This window comes from Onychostruthus taczanowskii, unplaced genomic scaffold, assembly GCF_017590055.1.
Source record: "Onychostruthus taczanowskii isolate IOZ18803 unplaced genomic scaffold, ASM1759005v1 scaffold35, whole genome shotgun sequence".
NCBI classification, from domain to species: Eukaryota; Metazoa; Chordata; class Aves; order Passeriformes; family Passeridae; genus Onychostruthus; species Onychostruthus taczanowskii.
Window position 1 is genome coordinate 4,285,520 of NW_024500905.1, and position 26,823 is coordinate 4,312,342.

At 42.1% G+C, this 26,823-nt stretch overlaps 1 protein-coding gene across 1 annotated transcript in view; it reads right to left on the reverse strand.

Annotated features, from left to right (window-relative positions):
- Positions 1 to 427: 427 nt before the first annotated feature.
- The window catches only part of HMGA2 (high mobility group AT-hook 2), a 107,415-nt gene continuing 81,019 nt past the window's right edge, over positions 428 to 26,823 (reverse strand). Inside the window, exons 4-5 of the mRNA XM_041411311.1 lie at positions 20,411 to 20,443; positions 428 to 557 (exon numbers count right to left, since the gene is read on the reverse strand). Of these exons, the coding sequence (XP_041267245.1) occupies positions 510 to 557; positions 20,411 to 20,443 (81 nt within the window). The 3' untranslated portion in view covers positions 428 to 509. The remainder of the gene's footprint in view (positions 558 to 20,410; positions 20,444 to 26,823) is intronic.

The window sequence follows — 26,823 nt, forward strand, 5'->3', positions numbered from 1 at the left end:
AATAGTATCTATCCCCTATCTTTGGTGTTCTAAAACAGGGAGTTTGCTAAGTAGGGAGTGGGTTGCTGGAAGTGTTGTGAGGCGTAAGTGTTACACACCCAGCCTTTCCTATTTCAATGCCCATTATAATGACTACATTACAAGTTTCTTGTTTATACGCAGTGCAGTGAATGACATAAACCTGATTTGGAGCTCTTCTTGACCCAGTCACCCTTACTTAGCAGATCAAACAAACTATTAGTAGGTTAGGAAAAAAGAAAACAGTAATTAAAAGTTGCATCGTTAATCTGTGTCCCCTTTGTGTTACAGCAGTTTTTCACTACACCTGGGACTGTGAAGGGATTACAAAGAAGATGATTAGTCAAATCCTTTTTAAGGTTATGTCATTTTTTTTTCCCCCAGGCAAAAGTGGAAAGACCATGGCAAGAGAAAGTAAGTGGTCAAGGCAGTGTCTTCTCCCTTCAAAAGACCCAACTGCTGATGAGGTAGAAATTGCATGGTGTGATCTCCTAGTCTTCTTCTGCAGATTCTTGTGAGGACGTTTCTTCAGTCTCTTCCTAGAAAACACAAATAGGAATGATAAATACCGTGGTGACCATGTATCTTAGGCTGCCAGTTCAGATGTCCCTCACACAGCTGACAATTACCTCTTGAGCTAATAAAATACCCTTTACAGGTCCTGTGACGTCTCAAGAAGTCACCTTGGGGAGGAAGAGAAGGTATCCTGCTCTCTGACCCCCCCACCTTGCCTTGCCAGTTTTTTCTTCTACTCCAAGAGACGTCAAGAAAAAGCATTCTGTATAATGCTTTGTCACGGGCCTCTTATGGCCAGCAGACATGGGCAGCAAGAAAATGGAAAGCATTTTGAGCACCTATCCAATCATAAGCAGCTGCTCTGGGAAGCTTTTTCCTCCTCATTGGCCCTAGTGCTGCTTCATGTTTGCCTTCAGCAAGCCTGACCAAATGTGATGTTCTTATTCTACTTTTTAAATGAATGTTCAGTACCTTTGAGGACATGGGTGGTGAACTGGGGGCAACCAACATTTCTAATAAAAGGGGCTATCAATGAAAAGCTGTTTTTTATCAAACACTGAACATCATCGCCTAAGACAGCACGTGAAAGAGATCTAGGAAGAAGAGGAATTCACCCCCTCAGCCAACTGAGACCTTTGAAGAATGACCAGCTTAAAGCAGCTTATAACAGTCTTCATACTTTAATAGATTTGATTTTCCACATGGCTTCATTTTGTCTGGGTGGCTAACTGACACAATTTATAACTCTCTTCCTTTCCCAGGCCACTACAGTACACCATTCAGCAAAGCTTGCCTTAAAGCTTGCCTGCCTTATATGACCAAACTTCCATTCATTAGTGTTTGAAACACCTCAGCTGTGAAGGGCTCCTAAATGCTACCATGTGTGACACTGCTGCAGAGGAGCAGCATCAAGGAAAAACACAGTGCTTTAATCATAGGCCACTGCTTACTGCAATCCCTTTTCAAAAGGTTTCAACCCCCCCCTGCACCTCCCTGCAAGAAAAGGCCAAAAAAAAGCTGTAAATCCAGGGAATAAACATAACTATAAATGAATGGATGACAGCTTAAAAAATATAACCATAGCAGCATCAAGCCATGCGATTTCACACTGGTTTTGTTTAGTCTGCTTTGGGTTATGGGGGAAAAGCAAAAAGCATGAAGGAAATGCTCCCCCCCTCTTCCTTTATGCCCCCACCCCTGCTAAAGCTTGGGCCTCAGATATTTAGGCTGGCAGGTTTATACCTCTTGACAAGGAAACAGGCCATGACCCTGGGGTACTCTCTTGAGCACAAAGAAAGATGTAGCGTGATCAAAGCCGTGGATAGAGCAGAGAGAGCAAAATCAAGTGTCAGCTGCCCTCTGACCTTGAATTTTCAATTCTTAAATTCCAGATGACACTGATCTATCGTACAGATGAATAACTTTTTCCTCACAACAACTACTGTCCACTTGTAGCTAGGTTATATTCACAGCACTGCAACAAAAATTATTCTCAACTCATGAAATGATCAAGCAAATTTTACTCTGTCTCTGGCAGCACTGGGGAAACTGAGCTCACACTCCATCGAATCCCATTAATGCATAATGCATTTTTCCTGTGCAGAACAGGACATTGCTACAACATTTCAGTCAAGAAGAAAAATAGTATTTTCAGGCACCTACCGGAGGGCTAATTTAGGCTGCATGTGGAAAGACACAGCAAAATATTGAAAAGTTGGTTTGAGCCTTGGTAATTCACAACTCAGAATGATCACTGCAAACCCCAGCTTTGCCTCCAAGCCAAGTATTTCAGTTAAAAAATCAGAACAGTGGGTTCTGTGCTCTTAACATAATACAGGTAGACGTGTTTTGGTATTTGATGATGATCACATGTTTAATTTCTTACAGCACTGTGGTCAGCCTCTGATTATCATTTCCTGGAAGACGGCAGCACACGTGTGGGTGCGGAGCGGCAGCTTTCTTTGTTTTATGCTTGGCTTGTCAGCAGACTACTGAAACCTGATGAAATCATTTTTCCATGAAGGTAGACTTCCGATCACAAAGTAAGAAGGATGGGGGAGAGGCAAAGTATGTGAAAGGACATACTTCAAAGCTCTACCAGGGTGGCCACAAGAGAGCTCTTTTTAGTTAAAAAGTTGTCCACTCTAGTGATTTTTACTATAAATCTCACAGTATTTTTTTTCCTAGTAACCCTTGCTGCAGTGACCAAGAACTAAGAATCCTTTCCTTCATACACTTATATGTGTTCATGTAATGAAGGATGCTTCTCTCACCTGCACATAATGTGCAAATATGTGTACCTGTAGTACTGGGAAGGACAAGAAACTAAAAATCAAGCTAACTCTCCCAAATATGTAAATAATAAGCTAATTATTAAAAAAATATTTGAGATTGACAGACTTCAAAATCACATCAGTGTTGGGAAATACTTTTTTCATGAAGAAAAGCTTCTCAAAGGAATGAGATTGTTCATTCCTTGCAAAAGCCTATGATACCTCAGTTGCAGATGAGTGGTTTTAAGCCAACCTATCGTGTAAGCTTCTTGTCAAGACACTGATGGAGACATGACTGCTGATCTGAAGCGCTTACAATTCAAACAAAGGGATACTACAAATCAGACATATGTGCAGGGAGGGACCCAAAGGAAGAAGTGAGTAGAGGTTCTGAAAGACAAAATACAGATGTATAATGCAGGAACAGAGAGGGGTTTTTTGCACTTGTGAAAAACTGGTTGCAAATATCTGAAGCTGTGCGGCTGGGATCCTCAACCCAACCTCTGCCTCTACAGCACCTGCCACCCCTGCACAAACACTTTCCGAAAGATGGAGGGTGGGGCAGGCATTTTGAAAACTGTGTAACCTTTGGAAGTTGAAAACCGGCTCTGTGCTGAATGACTTCAGCCAGAGATTCACTGAAGTGCTGGCACTGTCAGGGCGCTGGACACCTCGGGGAAGGAGGCTTACCAGTAGTAAGCAGCCTCCAGGCACTTTCAAGTCCTCACAGACCTGCCAAGGTTGATGGCACAGCCATGTGTCACAGTCCCTGAGTCAAAAGTTGAAGGAAGAACTGGGGCTGGAATGAAATACTTTTTAAGTCCAGATGTGCTTCCAATAAATTTGAAGAGAAGGAAAGCATGATCCTTAGAGCAGACATTAGAAATCCAAGTCACTCAAAGTGTGATAGCCATGTAGAGCATAAATTCAGCAACACCATCACAGGATGCACTCAGCCAAGAAGCAAAAGTTTCGGGTTACATTACAGCTTTAACTGAGATTATTCTCACTTCTTAGGTGCATTCACTTTAATTGTGGGGGCAGAATGGTGACATGTGTTAATTGACTATAAATGTGCATCGACCCAGTTTTGCCTTGAACTGCTACTTCCCAGGTTATTTGTTTTCTGCTGCAGCACACTAGTGAGAGGTTGGGCCAGCAGACTGCAAAAAGAAACCTGAGAAAGCTTCAAACCAGGCTGGATTTGGCTAACAGGGAAGCCACAGCCATGACGAGCTCAGGGAGCATAGGACAAATACTTTAAGAACAGGGTGAGTACTCATATCCATGGCTCAGGCTTTACTCCTGCTGCTATGACAATATCCCAGGTGACTTCCCATGCATCCATGTGTACATCCCCACACATGTATCTGCAAGGGCTGGCTGGCACAGGGACCTGCTGCAGTTTCCCTTGCCACATGCTGCCCTTGGTCACCCATGGGTCCCACATATGGGTATGTTTGTCCTGAGCTGCTACAGGACGTAGCATGATGTTGTATGACAAATGACACCGAGCCAGTTCCACCCTTAGCTGCCGTAACTGCCCTGTCCAGCAGGGATAGGGAGCTGGTGTCTCTCCCAAAACAGAGCTGCAAGGTGGCTTTCTCCAAAGCTCATAAAGGAGCCCTTTCCTGAGGGGCATCACTGGCAAGGGGCTGGCAGATGTGGACACCAACCTGGACCCTCATCTCTCACTGAGGCTGGCCTCCCAGAGGAGAGAAAGGACAACTACTTTGCAATGACTCACAGCAGGTATCTGCCCTCAGAAGGGCTACTCTGCAGAGGATTGGTATCACTGTTGTTAGCCCTGATTTAACGCTGGTGAAGGTAACAAAAAAGGAACAGGAGGCAGGACAGCAGGTTTCAGTTAGAAGTACTGTCTTCAGCCAGTGTGTTTATTTGGGCTAGTCAACACAGAATTTTAAAATATGACAAACTTGGTGGGATCTGGTTGCCTGAAGACAGCACCCAAGGCTGTTTTAGATGAGCTGGATATTTCATCTGGTAAGATAAGCCAGAAAGGTGCTGGTCTCCTGTATCATGCCCTCCTTCTCTGTGTGGATCCCTATGATCCCCTGAGACACCCAATGGCACAGAACAACTGTGTCAAGATGTGTGGACCTATGAACCCTCTCCAGAACTATGAAATTGAACCTCTGCTTTGAAAGTCTCTGCACTGTGGAAAAACAAACTGGTGCCAGACTTTTCAGTGCTGCCCAGCAACAGGATGAAGAGAAATGGCCATAAACTAAACCACAATAAGTTTCATCTCAACATGAGAAAGAACTTCATCACACTGAGGGTGGCAGAGCACTGGAACACTGGCTGCCCAGGGAGGTCATGGGGTCTCCCTCTCTGGAGACTTTCAAACCCCACCTGGACATGTTCCTGTGTCACCTGCTCTAGGTTACCCTGACTTGGAAGGGGGGTTGGACTGGAGGATCTCCAGAGCTGTCTTCCAACACAAATGACTCTATAATTCTGTGATTCATTGCTAAACCTCAAAGGTGGTACCATCCAGAATGGAGCTGTGCCACAAACAACTGTATTTCAACGTCAGCGTCTTTTCAGATCAAAGTCACCCCCTGATACCAAGAGACTTCTTTCCCACAACATCCTGTGCAGGTGAAATGTAACTCTACCTGCTGCCAAAGACCTCCATTTGGTGATCCAATTTGGCTGGTGCAGGCAATTTTTTCTGAAATTACAAGCAGCCAGTAGCATCCTAGTGGCCTGAAGAACAGACATACTTAGTTTGGTCATTGTATGTCCTCTGCATTATTTTTTTGGTGGACCCCCACAAACTGATAAAAACAAAACCTTGATGATTAAACAATTGTTGGGAGGAGCATTCCCCCCCCCCCCCCCCCCCCCCGCCGTAGGCAAGGTACCTGTGGCATTTTTGTAAATATGTTTGTTCTGTTCTAATATCCTGGGCAAAACTTCAAGGTTAAATGTCTTGACCCCATGAAACTCTCTAGCAATTCACTTTTTTCACCTTCTGCTCATGAATTTCTGACCTGCAGATTAAAAAAATTAAAACCCATTTTGAGATGAACTGCAGGATCACAGTAATGCTGCCTATGGAGCCCTTGAATTTGCTACAGCTTTTATTTTATAATGAAGTATTCGCTATTGGCACAGATTTTGCTGGCTGCTTTCTAAGCCCAAGAGGGTGTGCTTGAATAGATATGTCAAAAAGAACTGCTGACAAGAGCAACTTGCAAACTGTGGACCATTGTCTGCTGTTAACACGTCTGAAATCCCCTGGCATGCAAGCTAATATTTTCAGAGGAGTCCCTGAAATATAGGGATAGGAATAGATGGCTTCTAGAGCAGAGGCCAGGGCCCTGACACTGCCCAGCTGAGATGGTGCCATCCCGACTGCTCCACAGCCAAAGCACCAAGCTGCTTTAGAAATTCTTACAGCACTAACAGACACTCAGAGTAGGTTTGCCCTGTGTGAAGCTTAGGGTGGGATCCGCTTCTTTGAGCTCTGCACTCTCTGCTAAGCACACTAGTGAGCTCACTGACAGGTGTCACTCAGCAGTAAGGAAAAGTGCAACTTCAGAAGCTGGATTCAGGACTCAAATTGTTGCAGGTATACTTCACACATCACAATGAAAGGCTTTATTAGTGCAGAAGAGATCACCGTGACCATATACAGAAAAGGCCATACAACCCTTCCAACTGCTGGATTAAAAAATTATTTTAAGGAATTATTTCAGTATAGGAACTCTGTCTCTAAGCACATATAAGTCAACCAGACCACAAGCAAGCAATTTCCGTGCACTGCAGCTGCTAGCATGTTAGAAAGAGCACAAATTCTTTAGCTTTAGCCTAACAGGACAGACAAAAACTCTGGCTACAGAGCAGTTCTGAGACCCCCAGCCTTCTCCTACCACCGTTTGTGCAATCATTGACTAAGTCACGGGACAGCCCTGGGAGCAGTGAGCAGACAGGTTCCCCCCAAGGAAGTACAACTTTCAGTACTTTAATGACATTAAATATCAACAAAGAGACAAATACAGAGATGCAGCTGATGGGGCAGTTTGGGGTTGAGATGTAGGGACTGGAAACCAACATTCATGCTTTAAACGTGTAAGTTCCTATCAACTTGGCCTTTTAATAGCCCAATTTGTTATGTAAAGATGTTGGCCTTCAAAAGACCACATATCTGGCCACAGCATGATGGCACAGCAATATTTAGATACCAGCAATCAGCCTTGCTGAGCTGCTGCCTAACCTTCCCAATGCCCAAGAGCTTGCTGATGGGAATGTGCAGAGCTGCCTAACACTCTTGGGAGCAGTCTAAGGGCTATAAGGTGTATCCTAAAGATCAATTTGACTTAGTGATGTCCTCAAAGTTTTCACACTCAGGAAGGCAATGTATAACACACAGCAAAAATAAGACTTTTAAATTTTAATAAAATTGCATACATGTACGCAATAGCACTGGATTGCAAATTCACACATGAACTTGTTTTCAAATCCCCATGCTCTCTGATTTGAAGTAGGTATTCAAGATGAGTTTTCTACCCTCTAGGAAGAAGGCTCCCCCCTAAACTTTTGTGTATGGAAGATGCATCTTTCTTCTGTTAAAGTCAGTCCACTTTTATATAAACAATCAATTATTCTGTGAAAGAAAGGGAGTAGAGAAAATAAAGCCAAAACCTGATGCTCTCCTGCAGGTCACCAGCTTGTGGTTTTTTAGCTGAATAGTTAGTAAGCAAATTAAGTGTGTCCTCTCCTTTTACGGCTGGAATAGCACTGCTTGACTAGCAAAAAGGCTGCTCATGGGGATTACTGGATAATACCCATCCCCAGCTGCTGGAGGAAGTGCACTAGCTGAGGCAGCTGAGTGAAGTTGCTGGGGCTGTGCTGGGACTCAGCTGGTAGAGGTCAGAGAGAGTTAACCATCCTTACACACACAGAGACCACTTCTACAGATCCCCTTCCTCTGCTGGAGGAAGTATCTTGGCAGGCTTGGCCAAGTTTTGGTCCTTAAGCAAGAGGTTCAGATAACTGGAGAGGACCAAGACATTGCTTAGGAGGATTCCCACAGGACAGGACAGGACAGGACAAGAAAGGACATTCCTCTTTAAGTTAGAACAGCTTACTTAAAACATAGATTCTAGTCTATTCTTCCTGTTAGATTAAGGGGGAATAAAAACCATTTCTCCATCTCCTATCTTATCTCCAACTAGGAGAACTGTTTGATATAATGGAGTGATAATGAATCTCTCTGGTTACTTTGAGAGAAAGGGCTTATCTGACACAGGAGTTTTAAATCCAGGAGGGCTCACACTGAGAACTTCCAGAAACAGGACTTAATCTGACTGACATTTACTTAAAACCTAAAGGCAAACCTGCCTTAGGTTTTGCCTCTCAATTTCTCTTACAGATGATCTTGAATGAACCTCAGCTTTAGGTGCCCAAGGTTGCCATGGATTTTAAAGCAGTCCTGAAATTAACTCAGCAATGAGGTTCCTGCAAGGCAGCAAGTCACTCAGTGCCAAAGCCAGTGTGGCTGAAGCCTTTTGAAATGGAGACTCAGCTGTCTAAGTTACGTCAGGCCAGATTTCTTAAACGCGTTTTGGCATCTGACTACAGCAAGTGCCTTTTTGACCTAAGCAGGTCAAAACACTTTGAAAGAATCTGTTCCCCATGTGATTAAAAGGAGACTGAAAATCTTCAGCAAAATCTCAGTACTGGTCAGAATTTTACAGGAAACACCATTTAAAGTCTGCAGAGCAGAGACCTGAAGTGAAAATGGTGCTTGAAGCAATTGCGAGTGCTACGCAACACTGACAGTGATGTATTTTGTCTTGGAGAGCTTCAACTCCACAATATATAAACATTTCTGGTGGGAAGGAAATAAAATATTAAGAAAAAGAAGGCAGCGGTGCTGTTGGAAACATATACAATTGAGCTGAACTGACCCCAACTTTGAGAACCTGCTCTTACAAACCTCTTGTGGATGCTGTAAACTGGAGGAATGGTAAACTGCTCTGCATTCACAGACAAAATCCAGACTGGAGCATAAGGCAAGCAGAGGCTCTAATAATAGTCTCTAATCACTAATATTTGTGTCCATAATTAGATGAACGAAGATGGATGCCAACCTTAAAAACCCTTAGACTTGCCTAGTTCACTGAAATGCTGTGGGTGACTCTGTTAGCTCTGCTTTCTCGTGGCACTGGAGACGGAAAAGCCCAAAAGGATACTGGAGCCCACACAGGTAAGCCTGAGCGAATCTGCCTTCCTCTTGAGCCCTTGAGATACTTGAAACAGCACCAGTTTCTCTGCATATTTTATGCTGAGTGGCAGAGGAAGGATTACAGCAATGGTCTCCCAGAATAGGGTAGGGAAACACTACAGAGGCTTTGAAATGGAGGTCAAACCCACATCATTTACCTTTTGCTCCTCCCTCCCCCCCCCCACCAATATAAAGCATGAAGAGGAAAATAAAGTAAGGCCTGTTATATTTCTATTCTCTTTTTTTTCTCCCCCTAAAAACAACCACTTGTTACAGACAGGAAGCAACTGCCAAAAGTTGTTCACCTTCAATCCTTTATCACTTAAAATAACATTGCGGCTCTGACCACGAAGCCACTGGCAAGAGTAGTTTGGGAAGAGCTATCTATCTACAGTGATAAATAATAAAATAAAGCATCTTCCCTTTTGAATCCCAGCTGAGAGATTTTGCCAAGTGATCAAACTTGTCTGAACCTCGGAGCAGCAGCTTTGAAGTAATAAGAAAGAGATTGAAAACTTGCAGCCAAGAGCCGCACACACCTCATTAGGGTCCAGCCATGCGGGGAGGCCAAGCAGCAGCCGCCGGGCCCAGCCCCACGTCCCCGCTGGAAAGGGGCTGTGGGAAGGGGAGATAAAAGCGCCTTTCACAGTGGAAGTGCACTGGTGATGTTTTTACGAGCGCGAGCCCCAAGGCTGAGCGGCCTTGCCACGCTGCTGGTGCAGCGCAGGGTGCGTGGGCTCGGCCAGCCTCGTTCTCTGCGGTCTCCCCTGGCTTTTCTCATCCCTTGTTTTTTTGTTTCTGAAGGACTGAGTTTAACATCCAGGGCTCTACCTTGCCCTGGCCATTCTCAGAAAAGCCCTCCAAAATGAGAAACATATTTCTTAAAGATAGTGAGCCAGGCTCCCTGAGCTGGTTCAGCACAGTTCACATGAGACTTTCTAGTACAATTCAGAAAATCATTTTTTAACAACAACAACAACTATTACGACAATGCACCAAAACAAAAAACAAAACCAAAAAACAACCCCCCCCAACCAAATCAAAACAAAAACAATAAAGCTTAACAGACTTGTAAAATGCTTTTAAAAATGTCTGAAGATTTTGATCACGGATTTTGCCACACAGACACTGGCAAGGCTGCGTGCTTCCAGCAATGCAGAGTATTTAACTTAGAGAGCTGAAGTTCTGGGTTTAATTTTCAGTTTCAGACTAAACAGCAGGTCTGCAGTGAAAAGCAGGCGACAGCTCCTGAGCACAATGGGGCAATGGAAATGCTTCTCTTGCAAACTTTACTGATTGTGTAACCATGGAGCACCTCTTCGTGCAGACAAAAAAGCAAAATCAGAGAGGTTCATGTTGGTTTTAATAAACTTCCCCCATCCCTTCCCTTTTTTACTGCAAGAATTCAGCTGCTATTTTATTATGTAATGCTGCAGGCTAAAAATATATCCCTAATTTAAGCCACCTTGCCAATAAATCTACAAATATCAGGTAATCCGAAAAGGGTAGTTATGATTTAATGACATACTCTTCTTGTCATCTTAATATGTTCAACTCCTAAAGGATTTACAGTGATGCATTTAAAGGTTTTTTCAACTTCTTGAATATCTCACACTCTGAATCTGGTGGAAAGTGTGAGAAAGTTTGGTCCTCCTCAGTGCAATGACCCAACTTTTCTAGATCCATCTACGCAGCGATCCACAGGACAAAGCTCTTTATTTCTTGAAGTAAGAGAACCTGATTCAAAGTGACTGAGGGTCTCAAATTTAGTAGATACTGATGATTTCCTTTTGATTATAGAATCTTTTATGGGAATTTCTTTTCTGATTGAACACACATACATTCTGTAATCAAATCAGAGAAGGTATCCTGATGGAAATGTATGTTCAAAACATGTTTATTTTACAAGTGAGACAGATTTACTGCAATTTATACCTCAGTGTTAATCTATACTCCTTTCTAAATGTAAAAAAATACTAACGTAAATTATAGTTAATGCCTCACTATATAACAGTTCTCAGGAGACTACTGAAGTGATGTGTGAGCCCCCTAACTAACTGTAACTGTGTCTTTGCTGTTCTGAATTCAGCTTCCAGAATTTGCTTCAAAATAAGCCTGAGAATCAGGGAAGGGGAGGGGGTGGAAGCCATTCACTACCCTGAATCTGATATCTCCGGGGTCCTAGAGCTCACATGTTCTTTCCTTCCAGACTCAAGTCTGGTTTCAATGGAGCTCTCATTTTTCTTCCCACTAATCCTGCCGTGAGATCAACCATTGGTAACTCTGTGAGAAATTAAATACCAGGATGTGGGAAATCTGAGATCTGAATTCAAGCAGAATGTGGGTTCATTTATTTCTCTCCTTCTCTTTTCCCATGGTTGTTGTGTGGCAAATAACTCTTCAAACCTGAGATCAGAGATCGGCCCTGAATAATGTGACTACAATGACAGAGCAGAGGCAAAGCAAGAACTACACTGGCAATATTATATCCCTCTCTAACATAATCATTAGTCATTTCTAAAGAGAGATTTCAGCCAACGTTTTCTGAAAACATTCTGGAATTTCCAGAAATGCTTTACAGTGGGATCAGCAGCAGAACTTCATCACACTGATGCTCACCATCTGCTGGAGCAGACTTCATAAAAAATTTTAAAATTTCTTGGGATCCCAATGAAAAGAGAGGCAGTTTGCTATGATAATGTGAGTACTACAATGCCCAACAGTCAGGCAGTGGTTTTTAAGGGCTTTTTCCTTCCTCAGTGGGAGAAAAGAATATTTATTTATTTAGGTATGGATGAACTCAAGATGCTCACAAACACTAGTCTGTGCAAAGATTTAGATCCTTCATGCACTTTTTGGCAGAGTGCTGATGTCTGAAAACCACCTACATACTTCTGTAGCCTTCAACATGAAGTGCCTAGGACCATAATTCTCACTGCAAGGTCTACCATGAGGTTGTGATACTCCTATCTTCCTATTGTCTACTGTTATGGCAGTCGCATGCCAACAACACCCAATGAGCAATCAATGACCATGAACTCTGAATGTGCCCCCAAACTGCACCTTTTCTGTCATGGACAGTGCTTGTTGTCTGGGCTGCTTCACTCCTTCTCAGCACTAAGGAACAGTACAGTGAGAGCACGAATGGGAATTATATAGAATAGAAGCTCCACCAGGAAAAATTGTTTAAAAATGTCTATCACTATTGTTTCACACTGATTATGAATCCTTCACCTGAGTTGTCTTTTCTGAACTGCAAGAGAGGAAGCAAGCTCATGGGCTCAGCCTGTCCACCCTAGCCTTAATGTCTGGCACAGGTGTCACAAGCTGAGGGACTGCCCAGGGAGGCCAGATGTCACCCTGGGGTAGCATGGCAGCACTGACTTCAAGGAACTAAATTCACAAAATACCACAAGTGGCCCACAGAGTACAGTCAGAGTAGCTGAAAAAGTCTTCTTATTTTTCTATTCTAAGACTATTATTTTGGATGACGAGTGGACGTCATAAAATTTCCCAGATGCCAGGGAAAACCCAGAAAAAAAAATTGTCTTCTTATTGCTTCCTTCCATAACACGTTTAAATATGTTAATAAGGGCTGAGTATACTGCTCTTTTTCCTAGCCAAATTTATTAGTGCTGATGTGTGAAGACTGTAACTATCTATCTGAGCAAATTATTTAACAGACAAAACTGTATTTTCATTGACCTTAACTTTGATTCTGTTTGCGCTTACCTTATTACATATCCATCGCAGCATACTTAATCTATAAAATAAAATTTGCAGCTGAATTTATACGGTCCTGAATTAGAACAGCAAAGATAGAGCAATTTCCAAGAATGGTTACATAGGTTTGTTTCCCATGTTTTTCAGTGCAACAAATGAGCAAGGATACAAGTCTCAAATATCTGTAGTAATATTTAAGTCAGGGAATAAAGCATCTTTCAGTGGCTTCATCTGGATGTGGAGGGGGAACAACAATGCAGACCATTGAAAATGCAGAGCCCTTTATAAGAAGCTCAGGAACCAAGCTCTCACCAAAGAGCACCTTCCTCTTGTGCAGCCTTCTGCTCCTCATCTTTGCTAATTAGCATTTTGATTATTTTTATTACTGTAAGTCCACAGAGTGATGATGCTGGTAGTTTCAGCTTTCTGAGTATCAGACACTAAATATCTTAAAATAATCCTTATTTTCAAGGAGTAGCCACGTGCTGCTGAGAATCTTGTATGTCTTGTATGAAGTAAGATACCCAAGTGTTAGCAGCACTGACTCTTGCTACTCTTGAAAATCTCAGCCAAAATATGTAGCACGCGTATGCAAAGTAGCACTGTTTAATTTACTCCTGACAGGCACTTTTTTAAACACTGCTCAGCTATGCTCCTCAACGGTGTTTCCCAAGTACACACCACAACCCCTTCTCTTCTGGCTATTATTAGTGAGACTTCAGTTCGTGTCAAATCAGAGCCAAGTTCTGAACTGCATGGAGTACCTCCCGAAACACCATTTGTGGCCACAGCCATGGGGTCAAACACAAAGCTACCCTGCCCACAGATGTTGCCTGACCACCTCAGGCTTCTTCCACAAGCAAGGAGAGGGGAGGGAAGAGGTAGGGAGAAGTTGAAGAGGAGCATTGCTGGCTTAGGGAAATCTTTCAGCTCACCCCTGCATCTGCTAGCCTTCCACCACCAACTGCAACACCTATTCCATGTGCTATGCAAGGAGTGGCTCAACAGCCATAGTCCCTGAAGTTTTACATTCCTGCTTTTAGGGTCAGGTCTTGCCCAGCACACTGGAAAAAGAGCAGAGACCTGAAAGCGTGTCTGTGTTGAATGGGCAAATGTTTGACCAGCACTGCATTCAGAAAGCTGCTTCCTGCCCTAGAGTCTGCCTCAGGGAAATAAATGTGTGTTCGAGCTGTCAGCAATCCATTATTGCTCTTGTTCAGAGATGAAGGCTCCTCCTGTGTCAAATTAAGTCACAGCACTCCTGCTCTCTGATTGACTCATAAACTGGCTGACAAGGACATGACATCTTCAAGTGGCACATTGCAGCAGGCAAGACTGAATCCCCGAGACTGTCCTTCACAAGCCAGGAAGAAACAAATATCTTGCTAAATCTGATTCCCTTTTTGTCACAATCATCAGATTATAAGTGTGTGCACTTAGACAACTCCCTTGTGCAAGAAGGGAGCATCAGTACCTCAGTTTTAGTGGAAGGGGAATCAAGACACTGTGAGACTTGCCCAAAATGGAACTTGCACAGCACAGTTCTCAGAAATAAGGGTTTCAAAGGGAGCTGTGCTGTCCTGGCACAGTGCTGACTGGGGCACCTCTGTTCCTTAGGCACTGCATGGGGCACAGTGCAGGCACACTAGCCTGCCCTGTGGACCACAGCTGCATTAAGCAAAGGGATGTATAACTCAGTCAGTATTTACTGTCAGAATTACGTGTATGAATTTAACAGATCTGTGGACTCAATCAAAACAAATCATGTTTCTCTTGCTTGATCACTCAGGCTCTTTGACCTTCAAATCCTGAGCTGCACTGTGTCTCAGGTTTAGGGAGCAGCACTAGGAACACTTCTCTCCTGCTAGCCTGCAGAGCTTGCTAGGATAGGAAATGGGGCTGCTGCTGAGGTATTTCCAACTTCTGAGTCTTTAAAAGTGACTGAATACCTGAATATACTCCTATCTTGAAGAGGTTTTTTTAATCCATTGATGAATTTGTTTAATTTATTTACAGCCAAATTTCTGGAAGTAGACATCTCAAAAATGTTCCTCTATCATAGCTATGTAGTAAATGACAATCACATATATTTAAAACCTTAGCTACCTCAGTCTTACACTGATTCAGGTGTTCAGGCATAGCATAATTGAATTACATTATTCAGAGTCTATTCAGAAGTTATGTCATGTAAGTAAGAAAATATTTTCTTTCAGATATACCTGACCTCCCCTTCTAGCCACCATTCTTTAGCCCAGGCTAGTACTTCATCTGTTCATTGAAGCAGTAATTGCAACTTCTATATTTTCTCACAGATTCTTTTTCTTATTTTATTTCAAAAAACAGCTTTTTTTTTTTTTAAGTCATCAAATTATTCAGTGTCCCCTGTCATAATAAACGCCTTATAAAATAAAAAAGAAGATTGAATATGTCTTCCTTTGGAAACCATACCAGTTTCCACCATTTTGCCTTGAAAAGAGAAAGAAGGTAAGGATGTTAAGCCCAGTACCCTCTATGAAATTCCATTTACTTCATCTACGAAGAAAACTAGAGACTTTCCTTATTTCCCATAAGCCACAATACATGTTTGCTCAGCATGTGTTCACATGGTACCAAGAGCACACAGTACATTAGAGGGTGTTCTGGAGTGGCCTGTGTAACAGGTACACATTTATCCTGTGCTAAAGTACAAAATTCCACATGTCACTGGAAAAGAGTTTTACCTCTCCAGGATATGACTTTTTGGGAGTTCTCCTGGGAACTTTCTGGCTCTCCATATCAATAAACACAGAAAAATTCCATGAGACAAAACATAGCTTGCTGAATGCACTGGAAAGAGCAATGACACCCCAGGGCACCCAGTCAACTTCCAGAGCAGAGATTATTCAGTATTTCTACAGTCAAGGCTCAGTTGACCAAGACTGCAACATTGCTGGGTTCGCAGGACACAGGGTGGCCTTGGACAATGGCACTCACTCTCTCGGATGTGTCTGTGCACCTGCTTGGTGCCATCCTGTCTGTGAACTGGAAGCTTCTTTCCAACCTGAAAAAGTGGATTTCCGGAGTATTCCTACCACATTTCTGCCTGCCATTTCCCAGAAGGGAAAAGGATGATTTCACATATGGTGGCTAGCAGATACACAGAATGCCTGAAGCTTGTGTAAGTGCAGTTTTATTATGTGGCTGCAGGGCCTGTGTGTATGATACTTCTAGCATTTACTGTGTCCTACACTGAGTAGACATATGCAATAGATGCAACCTAAGGTGTGTGTGTGTGTATATATATATATATATATATATATATATATATTTGATGATTCACATGCATAACTTTATTGATACAGACACTGAGAAATGAGTAGCAGGATAAAATGTAGGAAATCCAGATCTTCTTTCTGTACAAAAAAAGACTACACTTTTTAGTGTTTATTCTTGTTGGATTTGGTTTTTTTTGGGCATTGTTTTAAAAACTACTACATTTAGCATTAGGTAGGGAAGTATGCTTCACTTGTTCTTTTGGTATACGTTTTGCTGTACACTTTCTTGTGTACACTATGTTCTATGTATACTTTATGTGTACTCTTCTGACTGATACACTTTTATTCTGATTTACACACTGTCTTTCTGACTGGTATGCTGTCTTTCAGACTCAGATACAAAGGATTTCCAAGGATTTGAGATTTTAAGAGAGATAATAAAATTTTCAAAGCGCTGTTCTATGTTCACTATATGTCTTTTCTGCAGAAATGATAAAAAAAACCCCAAATGTCCTGTTTCCAGAAAATTTTGATTGCTTTCATTGTGTTTTCCTAAAAGCATCTATTTCCTTCATATTACTTTTGAGTGTAACTCCCCCATATGGCTGAATCAACAGCTGCTACAAATTGCTTAAAAATGAGGAAATGAGGAAATTTCTGTTTGGACTGTGTACTTGCACACCTCGGTAAAAATATTACTATGTCATGACTGTAAGATCCGGCTTTAGAGACAGAGCAGATTTCAAAGAGTCTTCTTTTGAGGTTTAGGCAAATATCTATGTGAAAGTGCTAAACTTACCAATATCACGCAGTTATGCTGGCTCTTTCCTTCATTTCCCCAATGAAGTGTGAGAGTATGCATCAGTGATCATCACAAAGATGTGAACAGACCACTGCACTCAAAGCTTTATATTAAGGACATGGGTGTGTAGATTTCCAGTGGGTTTTACTGCTGCTATTTACTCTCTGTGTGATGGTAAATCCTCAGAGCTCTGGCAAAGTTTAAAGATATTGCAGTAGTTTACATAAGCATCTGTACGGCCCTAAACTGGACAGCTGATATCCATGAAGAGATTTAGAGCATGGCAGTGCCCTGCATGATGCTTAAAATCTGGGAGATGGTGATAGGAACAGAGCTGTTATTTGCAAAATGAGAATTTTATCTGGTCTTACTGCTTCTGTACTTTTAAAAGTGACACAAACCCAAGAGACATACTTGCTAGCAGCAATAAAAAGAGTAAGAGTGATGTAAACTAACACTCATAGAAATCTTTCAGAATACACGTGAAATTCAAAGCACAGGAGACCACTCAGGGACTAAGCCTGAGCAAGAGTTTCTGCCACTTTCACCAAGGCAGGATCACCATCAACCAGTAGGTCTTGACTGTAACCTCTCACACTCCCCACCAATGAAGAAAGTATACATTTCTAACTTAATCCAGACTGCCACATGGTAAAGCCATCTGGGAGGATATTTTGAAGGAAACAGATGGAAAAGGAAGAGATTCTTCTGAATGTAGTATAAGATTTACATTATCCTCCATGAACTTCCATGTAGCCCCATGTTTATATAATTTATCACTATTTCCTTAGCTCAGATTAGAAAGCCTGCATGAGCTCATGTTCTTGTTAATTCTGAGTCTGAACCTCCCTACTTTAAAGAGAAACTAGGTACTATAAAAAGAAATCAGAGAAAGACCTGAGGGAAATCCAGCAGCAAGAAGTTCTTGATCATCCCATGAATTACACTGTTTTACCTCTCCTGTCAGCCTCAGGAAGACACTGTCCTGAGCATTTGCTCATAGTGATAAATTTGTGTTCTTTGCCATGCACCTATACAGCAAAACTGCAATGGTGTGGTACTGCAAATGTGAGAGTGGGGCCTGTTAAAACCAGGAAGGGCTGAAGATAAGTTCAGTGATCTCACTGAACATCCCTTCATCTAAAGATTAAAACCAGAAATGTTGTCTGTGTAAAGACATGGCATATAAATAATTTAAGGTGTTCTTTCACTATTCACTTGTGGCAACTGGAGAGATCTAAACAGCCTTCTCCTTCATGTATTCTTCTGTGGCTCCTCACTATCTGCTTCTAAACACTTCCACTACTAATGGGAACGTCAAAGGGCTTTCTTTTCTCTGCCTCGCTCTTCGTCTCTGCCTACAGAGACGCTGCTGAGCACCACTGCAGCAGCAGTGGCATCCAGCTGGTTGACACACGCTACAGCATCCCTACCAGAATCACTGCTTCAGCAAACGGTCAGGAAAATCCGTATGGGGAATGCTAGTGCTTCAGTTCAAATGCCTACATCATTTGGCCATCAATTAAATCTGTCATTAATTTGTTCTGCTACAAAACAACAGAGTCCGGGTCCCCTCTTTGTCCTCCTACAACCCAGCCCAGCTTCAGTCCCAGATATTTCTTCCTCTCGCACCAGGGCTGCACATGGTTATTGTGCAAACAAAACACTTGCAGGAGTCAATGCCTGGGCAGCTTGGAAACCTGGCAGCACCACAAGGCTATTGGCAGCAATGCCTCCTGCTAGGCTAGGCTACAGCCATCAGCTCCAGACCCCTTCTTCCTGCTGACCTCAGTGGGATTGAGCTCTGATGTGTACCAGAGGAAAAAGCAACATGAGCAGCCGCCTGGGAGTCTCTGCCTCCTGGATTTGTCTCCTCTCTGCAGCAGGGCTTAGCCTCCCTGTCACTCAGGTGCCACACAAGGGAGAGCTGGCTTTGTGCCACCAACAGGTTTACGACCATGTTGTAGTAGGAATAGCCTGATTGTAGGAGTAACACTTGAAGGATATAAGCAAGACATGGAGAGGAAATCTCTTCTATTAGAACAGCCTGGTGTGTTCTGAATTGTGTGGTGTAGTCAGACCATACACAGAAAGTCACTGGGGACTTAGGCTGTTTTTTGCATAAGCTGGCCTAACAAAAGACATTACCTCCCCTTGCAAAACTTAACCTTACTTGAAAATACTATTACATTCATCCTGTGTGTTACTTCTACCACTCAGAGACATTATTAGCTGTGCCATGGATTCATCATTCAACTGTATTGGTTTCTTTTGTAGAAATCTGATTCCTGCACATGCTTTGGAGAGTCACATCATTTTACCCCTTCAACTCATAGCTAGGATGTTTTCTGTTTCATATGTTCCTGATTCAGATTACAGTTGATATAATGGCAATGTACACTGCATAATAATGTATTAGAACTGTAAGGTGGAAAAATTGAAGTATTATTCCTTTCTAAAAGCAGACCTCTTTCCAGAAGAGCAATGGACTCTTGACATAGCAATCATTCATGTACATGAAGGTACAGCAGCACAGCCCATGGACTCTGCTGAGCAGTTATGGACTTGCTCCCATGCCCAGAGGTTTTCCTCTGTTAGTGCACATATAACAAAGCGTCAGAGTTAGGTTCTTGGGGTTTTTAACACAGGGCAGGCTGGGAAAGGAAAATGAAGTGGATTCTAACAGCAGTGTTTGACTGGTTTCATGAAACCTTGTGGCTAGCATTTTTTTTTAAAGTGTCAAAAAAGAATAATACTACCCAACACAAGCAGTTCCAATGTGTTAGTCTTTATGACGGATCCAATCTGGTTACCAAGTTCAGCCTATTATATTTTGTGGATTTACAGAATCCTTTAGTGTAACAATGCAGAGCAATGCAGAGTCCTCAGGCAGTGCAAAGGAGAGCTGCTTTATTGCAGAAACCAAGCCTTTTTAAGCAGGCAGCCGGTTATTAGTTTACACAGTTTTAAGGCAGAACAAGCCAAGCTCACCAACCACCATACAGCACGACATGGACATGCAGCCATCACACAGCACGCCTCTCACATCTCTCACATCTCTACCCCTATTCCAGCTGAGTCACTCTCCCATAGTTCCCTTCTACTTAGCCTAAGTAACAGGCCTGAGCCATGATTTCACAAAGGCCCTTATCTTATAAGGCTTTACAGATATGCAGCACTAAGAAAAGCAGGGATGGGTTTCATGCATATGCCCCTCCTTGCTGTAATGCAGTTCCCACCTATCCACATTCAAGACGCAGAGAGATATTTCTTATGTGCTGGACTCACACCACAGAAGAGTGCATGTGTGTCTGCATTACCACTGCAAGGTTACCAATGCAGAAGGAGGACAATTCTGAGCACTGTCCCCTGCTTCCTCCTCTCTTTCCCAAGGGCCACTGCATGACTTGTTCTGGTGGTTGTGCCCGGCAAGCCAAGAGCTGTCCTCCAGCTCATGAGATTAATGCATTTAACTTCTTTCTTTACAGTGAAAGAGGCCAGTTGAAATACTGAAAAATTATTTCACTTAAAAGTAGTCTAAACAATTTAAATTAGTTTTTCTTACCTGAGCAGGCTTCTTTTGAACCACTTGTTGAGGCTGAAAAGTAAAACAAAGGCAAAGTGAGAAACAAAATTAAGTGAGAGCAGTTAACTGTGATTTTATGAGTGCTAGGAAAAGTATTTTCAGCAATAGAAATAAAAAACAGGAAAAGCCCACAGTCAGAAATGGAGAGATAAACATACCCAACTCTCACACCCAGCCTCTCCTATACCTATCTACAACTTTGCTCTGAAGTAGTTCATGTTACTGTGGATGAAGAGCAGTATGTTAAGTTAATTAAAACCGAAGTGAAATCTAACTTAGCATGTTCCATCTTTGGCTCTTCTGTGGTACTGCTGCCTTAACTCATCAGACCATGAGAGTGACCTGATTTTATAAAGAGATTTTGTTGCCTCCACTGTTGCTGCTCTCTTACATTCTCAGCTGTGAGTGGAGTGTCCTGCTGTGCGAAATCCCTCCCTATTCATCACGAGCAGAGTCAAAGCTCAGACAGAGAGCTGAAGGACACACAACCCCATTCCTGAGCCACTTGACCAAAGCCACCCCTGCCAAAACCAAGGAGACTGGGATGGACAGTGGTTCCAGCCCTTGGTTCCAGCCCTCGTGAGTTCTGGTTTGAGACTTTCAGCTGCATGAAGCTGATGCTGTGCTGACCCTTGCAAGCCTATTTGTGTGATTACAGGGACGTCCATCACTGGCCAGGCTGTGTGTGTCCACCTGCCTATGCAGGACCTGGTGGGACCACCATGGGTTCTCAGCGAGTCTCCCCTGGCTGGTCCCACCCAGGACTAGGAAACACAGTCCTCACATGAGTCAGGAGACCCACCAAGGTGCCAGCGTGCTTCATCCCCACCCGGAAGAAGAGGAGCACCAATTAATACAGACACGCTTAAAATACACCAGCGCTGCCCAGATGATGCGATGACCCTTGTGGGTGCTAGGAGCAGCATGGAACAATAAGGCCACAGATAAAGGATGAAATCCTGAAACAGAAACAACAAAAAGGCTTTTCTTACTTCAGTGGGACAAAGTTGCTGCCTACCTCTCTCCCTCCCCCGGACATTCTGTTTTTTAAGTCTATGAATTGCACCCAATGATTTTCTTCCTGCCCTTCCTTCCTGCTTTTTCCTAATCCCAGCCATGACTTTAGTGCCTTGCTTGGGCAGAAGCCAACATGCCATCCCTCTGCATGGCCAAAAACCTAATTTTCACGACAGTGTAGTAGGAAATAACTGGAATATTTCTGAATAAGCAGTTTAGTGTAACTGGCCTTTCAGAGCAATATTTCAGTGGGAAGGATCAATGAAAATGTAAATTAAATGTAACTGATTAAATTCGGCTGCCAACCACAAGTGTCCCATTTTAACAAGAGATGCTTTGTTTATTTTCAGTCTTTTTCTAACTCAGTGGAACCCTACTGCTGTTATATTTTTCTATGTAACTGTCTCCAAGTTCTGCTCTCAAATAAATATGAGAGGAAAAAAACTACCTGATGACTGGGTCTGTCTTTAAACTTCAGGGTGTTTTCCTGAACTTTCCTTTTCCATTAAATTCCCTTGCAATGGAGAAACTATTATCAAGGCACACATTTTATTGATGCTTTCTCCAGGTGGACTGCAGGCCCTGAACTCATTAATAGACATTTGCTGCTCTTGGACAAAGGAATGATTTGTTTTAAAGGAATCTCTCATAATTATAGAACTCATTGAGCTCTTCTGTAATCTGTCAAATTTATTTTTCACTTTATTTTCTTTTTTTTTTTGCCTGTTGATTACACCTGTACATGTGTCTACTCCCAAACCACATGAAATCCACAGACATTTTTAGAGGTTTACTGTTTTCTCCAGCTCAGAAATCCCCATATATTTTTGGCCGTGCACTCTATGTTCATGTGACTCTCACTCACTGTAACTCAATGAAATCTTCTGAAAGAGCTGCCAACTCACCATATTTTCCATGAATTAGGTCCTGACACTTCAATGAGAGGAAAGACAATGTCTGAAACAAGGCCAGCTCTGGCTTTCTGCCTAGTATGTGTCACAGTAATTCTACCAGCTGCCCTTCTACACAGCAGTTCATACTTTTCAGACCACCAAAAAGCCCCTTGAATACTTTCAGTGATAGCTGGGGCTTGAGCTGCCAGCATGTTTTCCCACCCTCTGGCACCCAGTGGCTTTGGACTGGACCTTTAAAGTTTTTTTTTGCATGTGTTTGTTTTGTTTTGCTATTTTTATGAATGGCTTCCACAGGGAACTCTGACTCCAGCACAACCCTATCCAGCCATTCATAAAAAGCAGAGGGAAAATATTGTACTTTGCCCAGTTGGAAACTGTCTCTGATACTGACCAAGGCTTTCAAGAATTTTAGTCATTCAAGACCTTTGCTATGGCAGCGCTTCATGTGGAGAGCTCCTTGGCAGTGCTGGCTCACTGACGGCTAGGCTTCCCCTGGACCTGGGGTCTGGAGTTCAGCATATGTTGTGCTTGCTGCCTTAAATGGAAGAGGTTTAGCTATGCAAGCCCAGGAGCAGGGCTCAGTCCCTCAGCCAGTGTTAGTGGCATGCACACTGACACGCTGGGAGCCGTGCCCACTCATGTCACTCGGAGGGCTCCGGCTTGCGGCAGCTGAATCACTGCAAGTGCCAGTTTTCAAAGGCATCGCTTCCCACGCCTCAGCCTGGCTGAGCGGGACTGGGGCTGGACATATAAATCCTGTAAGGCCCACTCCTGTGAGGACTAGTGCCTGCTGACTCACAGCACCCTGACCAGAAGAACTGAGGTGCTCAGGAATAACAAGAAATTTCCCAAGCACCTCTTTAATTTCTTTAACTGTTGCGGATGTGATGCCTTTGGAACCATTTTGACACACTGTAGATACTACTGCTTCAACTTGCTAAACTTTGTGTTTACTACATTAAAAGATCTTTTCAGGGCTTTGAAAGTGACACCCCTGATTTACAAGTGTTGCATCTGCATGTTCAATTATCTGGAAAGAAAGACAATCTGCCTTAGTTATGGAAAAGACTGGAACTATTTGATAGCCATGGACAAGAGACTTCAAATAGGTGCTCTGGGGCAAAATAAAGTTGTAAGCAAGAAAGGAGAGCTCTGAAATATTATGTATTGTCCCTACTTGGAGCCTGCAGAGAAAGAAGGCAGAACTTCTACTCTGTCAGAGGCTCTCTCACTTATGTTACCCATCTTAAGAGGAGATTTGTGCAACACAGTGCTTTCACATTTCATTTTTATCCCAAGTTTGAAGAACAGCTATTGTACACTGCATGTACATCAGCTGACGTTCCAAACACTCGAAAGCAAACTTCAGCGTTTTTTACATCATATGCAAGTACAAGTCAACACTAGATATCTTTTTAAAATACGTATGAAACAGAAAGAACAAGCTACAGTGCTGGAAAAATCCTATGACAAGGTCATTTAAATGTCTATAAAACAAGAACAAATCCAAAATGCAGCAGTATTTCTTTTGCCATGCTTAAAATATGGTGTACGTGAGCTAAGGCAGAAGATAATAATTTAAAACTTGACGATTATATTCCTAACTTTGAAGAGGAAAAACCCCACAAAATGCCTGAAAAGGAGAATACACAAAATTTTGATGGTTTTATCTTTCCTGTAAGTTTTAAATGTTAAAAGCCCAACTGTTTATCTTCTACACTTCTTCCACTCCTCCTCAGTCACACATCCCTCATTTTGTTTTCTTATTTTCAAATTCTGTTGATTTGCTTTATGACAATATCATACATATATCCTTACAGCTCATACTGGTCAAACAATTTCTTTGCTTTCTACACGAGAACAAAAGAGCAACCTCATGTGATCAGTTCATATTCATCTTGTACCAGCAGTCTAAAGTTGTATCAAGTTCAATTTGTCACACTTATCATTCACAGAAGTACTTCTTACCCTGTGACTTTTCCTAGTGTTACAAAGCTAAGGAAGGAAAATGGAAAGTTAAGGGTAAATCTTTATCTTAGTATGAGCAATGCTGGAACACATTTTTAATAATCAGAAATAAAAGCATTGGTTTGAATGCAAATCGTCCCCTGACTGCTATGCCTGAAGCTCCAGGGGCAAGCTGCACATACACAGTGCTCTTAGATTTTCTGTTTGTGTCTTCCTCTTCAAACTGAGTGGTATGAAAATATCTGATTGATGCTTATTGGCAAGAGTGATGCTTTGTTTTTTTGCAACAGGTTGACATAGATAAGAGATTTGCATGGAGGTAGTTCTGCTGGGGAGACTAAATGGCCATGATGGAAACTAATACCCAGTTAGGATGACATTTATAGTGCTGACAGCTCTGTGTTATGCAGAGATCATTAAAATAATTTCACAGGTCATCCAAACACTTGTAGTTCTAAATTAAAAGATGAGTAAAACCATATTTTGTCTTTTTGTCTACATACCCTTGAAAAATCAGGAAGTTCATTTTATACCAGTTGAAACCAATATAATCCAAAATAAATCATGCCTTACAAGCAGTTCCATATGACAGCAGAGTAACTACCATTCTGCCCTACAAGCTTTAATTGGTTTGAGTCCAGCCTTTCTTCCCTCTTCCAGCACAGAATGATACAGTGCTGGGACCAGTGGCCCACACAGCCTGCCAGGAAACCCTCACCTTCCAGCAAAAGCCACTTGCAGCTTCCTGCATCAGCAGAAATCTTCCTGAAATTGCATGAGACGATGTGCCTGCCATTCACTCCTCAGGCCCAGGTATGCTCATGGCTTGCTTTAGTAATAATCTCCCTCTTGAGGCAGTAGCAGAACTGCTTTTTTATCCCATAAGCAGTGAGGGGACTTGTGTTTGGAAGTACAGGTCATGAATTCTCCTGCCTCCATCACGTTTGCAGTCAACTGGCAACTGTAGTGCCTGTGTATGCACACTGCTGTGGGTCATTAGAATCTAACAGCAAAACCATCTGGCCCTTAGAGTTCAAAGGAGATTTCACAGTTCTCTGTACAGTCTCATAAATGAGGCTAATAGTAATCTGTGGAGAATTCTGACAAAATCTGTGAAACTATTCTTTATTTTCTATCCTACTTGGCATTCCTCTGAGTTTTTAATACAAAGTCAAATAATTGCAAAAATATTTATTGGCTTTTAAACTGACCTTCCCTGACTGATGCTAGAAGTCTGCAACATGTCAGAAACTGCACCAGTTAGTCGATGATAAAGAGTATTTCTATTCTGCTTATTGGGGAGAACAGAGAGCATCAAAGTTTTCCAAGTACACAGAGTGACTTTTAATAGTTATTTGACTGGCATAAAAAATTTATATTTAATTTGGCAAATCAAAGCACACTGCTTCAAATGACTTTTGGTCGTCTTAAAGTTCAGGCAGTGGCACTTATATACAGTTACGTATGTATATATCCAATGGAAATCAAGAAACTGACTTCATCAGGGTGAGGATTTCATATATTTTGTTTACAGAAAGCTACCTCTAATATAAACTATCTGTAAGCTGCTTCATTTGGAATGGTTTTACGTCCTGGGAGGAATAAAACAGTGACAGAAATGTATTTAAAAATCCAATCCTGTTTTCTTTTATGCTCACATAATCCATTATTTCTCAGTTGCTTTGACCCAACCTTACTCCCACTATTACAGATCTTAACAAGTACAAATTTAATAGTAAGAACAGGAAGGGAAAACCCATTATTTTTATTCATCTCCTAGCTAAATAGTTAGTTCAAGAACAACAATATTCCAGTGATTTTATCAAGGATATAATCAAAATTCAAAGCACAGTAGCGGTTACTTCAGTGTTCTTCATAGATGTTCCTAAGTTTTATAATGTTTCAGCCTGCATTAGTTACATTTCCATAAAATATTTAGGGCAGTGCAGCCTACAAAATATCCATTTAATGGGCCTTGTATCTGTGTTTCAATACAATAAGCAAAGTTTAAATTGGTGTTCTCATTTAAAATCGATACAAAAGTATCTGCTGTTGCTGACTGCTCTTCTTCAGAGTCACTGCTGCTCTGTGGGATTTCCCTGTTACTTCATTATCATCTGTCACACACTTGATAAGCTTTCCTGATGCATTTTGCTTAAGTTTAGTTTGGCACCCTGTGCATTTTGCTGCTAAAATATTGAGAAGTATTTTCTGTCTCAGTATAATTCTAGCACACAGTTCAGCACTGAGGTTTTCCTTGATATACACCTAAGGAAACATGAGCTGTCTCTTTTGTCTGGCAAACGTCACATGTGTCTATTTATAACTCCCTACACAGACAGACTATTGAGAAAGCCAGAGGGGAGGTTTCAGTCATTCTCAGCAATAGCACAAAGAAAAAACCTTACATTTCAGTAGACAGAAATAAATTATAAGTTATTTGCAAAGAAACCAAGCCCTCATTATTCAGGGATAAACTGATCGGAAATGACT